General features: G+C 37.5%; 2 protein-coding genes across 2 annotated transcripts; one reads left to right on the forward strand and one right to left on the reverse strand.

The window, feature by feature from the left end:
- The first annotated feature begins 289 nt into the window (after window positions 1-289).
- On the forward strand, window positions 290-1,021 carry LOC105315046 (GTP-binding protein A-like). Its single transcript, XM_011409542.1, has one exon. It carries the CDS (start codon window positions 290-292, stop codon window positions 1,019-1,021), a length of 732 nt encoding a protein of 243 aa, XP_011407844.1.
- Window positions 1,022-1,511: 490 nt separating this feature from the next.
- LOC109588691 (Werner syndrome ATP-dependent helicase homolog) lies at window positions 1,512-2,173 on the reverse strand. Its single transcript, XM_020004826.1, has 3 exons — window positions 1,821-2,173; window positions 1,695-1,764; window positions 1,512-1,620 (listed from the first exon to the last, which is right to left on the reverse strand). Exons 1-3 carry the CDS (start codon window positions 1,999-2,001, stop codon window positions 1,512-1,514), a joined length of 360 nt encoding a protein of 119 aa, XP_019860385.1. The 5' UTR covers window positions 2,002-2,173.
- Between the last annotated feature and the right edge of the window lie 6 nt (window positions 2,174-2,179).

The following is a 2,179-nucleotide window of genomic DNA, read 5'->3' on the forward strand; positions in this document are numbered from 1 at the left end:
GATTTTGCAAAATTTACGTCCCACAAACATTATGCCCTATATGGTATAGAGATGATTAGTAACCTATACACTCATGACAATAGAATCTAATACTAATGCAACATAAACTATAATAATACTAATACACTATAGAGCTATATCAGCATAATTATTACAAGAATGGTACTCTTGATAATAGATAGGTCAGCTAATAATAGTAATTAGCACAACATTAGAGTAACCAATAAGAGGAAATGAACTCATAAGGTATCGTGGTAATTGGTAAAGCCCTTCATCATTATTTGATACAATGGCTAGCTGTCAGGGCCCTACTGAAAACAATTGTTCCATTCAATCAGTTGAACAATATAATAGTAATTTCAATGAAAAAGAAGAGAAGCAGATACAAGATGCCATACAAAGATTGAGTCAAAGAGAAGATCCTGTCAATATATTAGTGATTGGTCCCACTGGAGCTGGTAAATCAACACTCATCAATGCTTTACTGGGAGACACTGTAGCTAAAGTTGGTCATGGAGCAGGAGCAGTAACGTCTGAAGTTAAAGTGCATGAAGGAGCCTATGAAGGAATACAGTTGAAGGTCTATGATACTACTGGGTTCAGTGATACAAGAGGGAAGAGTGGCAATAGCATTGTTAAAGAGATTGCACAATCCAATAAGTTTGATCTAATACTGATCTGTGTGAAAATGAATCACAGAGCAGACGAAGGAGTCAGGAAGATGTTCAAAGTTCTTGGAGAAAACTTGAGACGAGAAATGTGGGATAGATCAGTGATTGTACTGACGTTTGCAAATGCATTCCTTCAGCTAAAAAATATTAAAAAATTACCCAACAAAGCCGAGATAATAAAAAGTGAGATAGAAGATTTCCAAGGACATGTTCATGGATTCCTTAGCCCCACATTGGAGAAGGAGACCATTGATGAAATACCATTCTGTATCGCTGGAGATGAGGACGAGAGACAACTACCAACAACTGACGACTGGTTAAAAGAACTGTGGAATAAATGCATCAAATGAAGCAGTGAAGATGCTGGCAATTTCCTCAAATTAATAGCAAAATATCGAATATTGTTAATGAAAGCAGGAGCTGTCAGTGGTACTACTGCAATTGGAGCAATGGTGGGTGGAGCAATAGGTGGAGCAGCAGGGACAGTTGTACCAGTAACAGGGAATATAATAGGAGGAGCAGCAGGAGCTGTGATTGGTGGTGGAATCGCAGCCATTATTACAGGGATTGTAGCGGCTGTTAAAAGAAAGCTTGAGAATAGAAATCAACCACCTCCAAACACAGATCAAGAAGATTGATAGTGTTACAATCATTACTAATGCTATTTCCCAATATTCTAGTACTGTGAACATTTAATTACTAATTTGGGTGAATTCTTCATTAATAAGTACTATAAGTAGTGATTAATAAAAAATTTAGTCAATGATCAACTTCCAAATTTGGTACAATTCGCGACTGAAAAATACATTACAGTAGGCGTTAGAATGATGTCAATTATAATTACTGCATACAGTACATGTAATTACTATTAGTTGACTGACCTGTTGCCATGACAGCACAAGTGTCCCTCCTATCCTTCAGTATAGAGTGTATGATCCTCCACTGCTCACTAATTAGAATAATTATTATGATATGAAAAAATTAAATCAATTTTTGATTCCAATGTCTCATTAATTAACTTACGTTTTAAAATTCGAGTGACCAAACGATTCCTTCAGTTTATCAACATGATCCTTTGTAGGAGGAGGAATATCTGAACAACAAAAACAATAAACAACAAATAAATAAGCAAAGAAGTGTATTATTTACCAGTATATTGATCATCTCCACCAGTAGACATTGATCCTCCTTCATTATCCATTATCATACAGTCAGTCTCCTCTCCAATCCACTGACCGTCAGTGTCTCTACTACTCCTGTTAATCTGGTGGGTCTCTTGCTCTAAGCATATGCTCTCAAACAGTTTAGACGCTTCCTCATTTTGAAGCATCTCCTCCAACCCACAGTCGTCCCAATCATCAACACTCTCATCATCATTAATACCCTCGTCCTGTTCCCCTCCTCCTCTGGTTCCTGTGAGGTCCTTCAGGTGTTCTTGAGGTGTGGTTATTGTGGGTATGTGGTGGGAGGGGTCTGTTTCTATGGTAACGAGAGGCGACAGGATGATT

Source organism: Amphimedon queenslandica, unplaced genomic scaffold (genome assembly GCF_000090795.2).
Source record: "Amphimedon queenslandica unplaced genomic scaffold, v1.1 AMPQUscaffold_11930, whole genome shotgun sequence".
NCBI lineage: Eukaryota > Metazoa > Porifera > Demospongiae > Haplosclerida > Niphatidae > Amphimedon > Amphimedon queenslandica.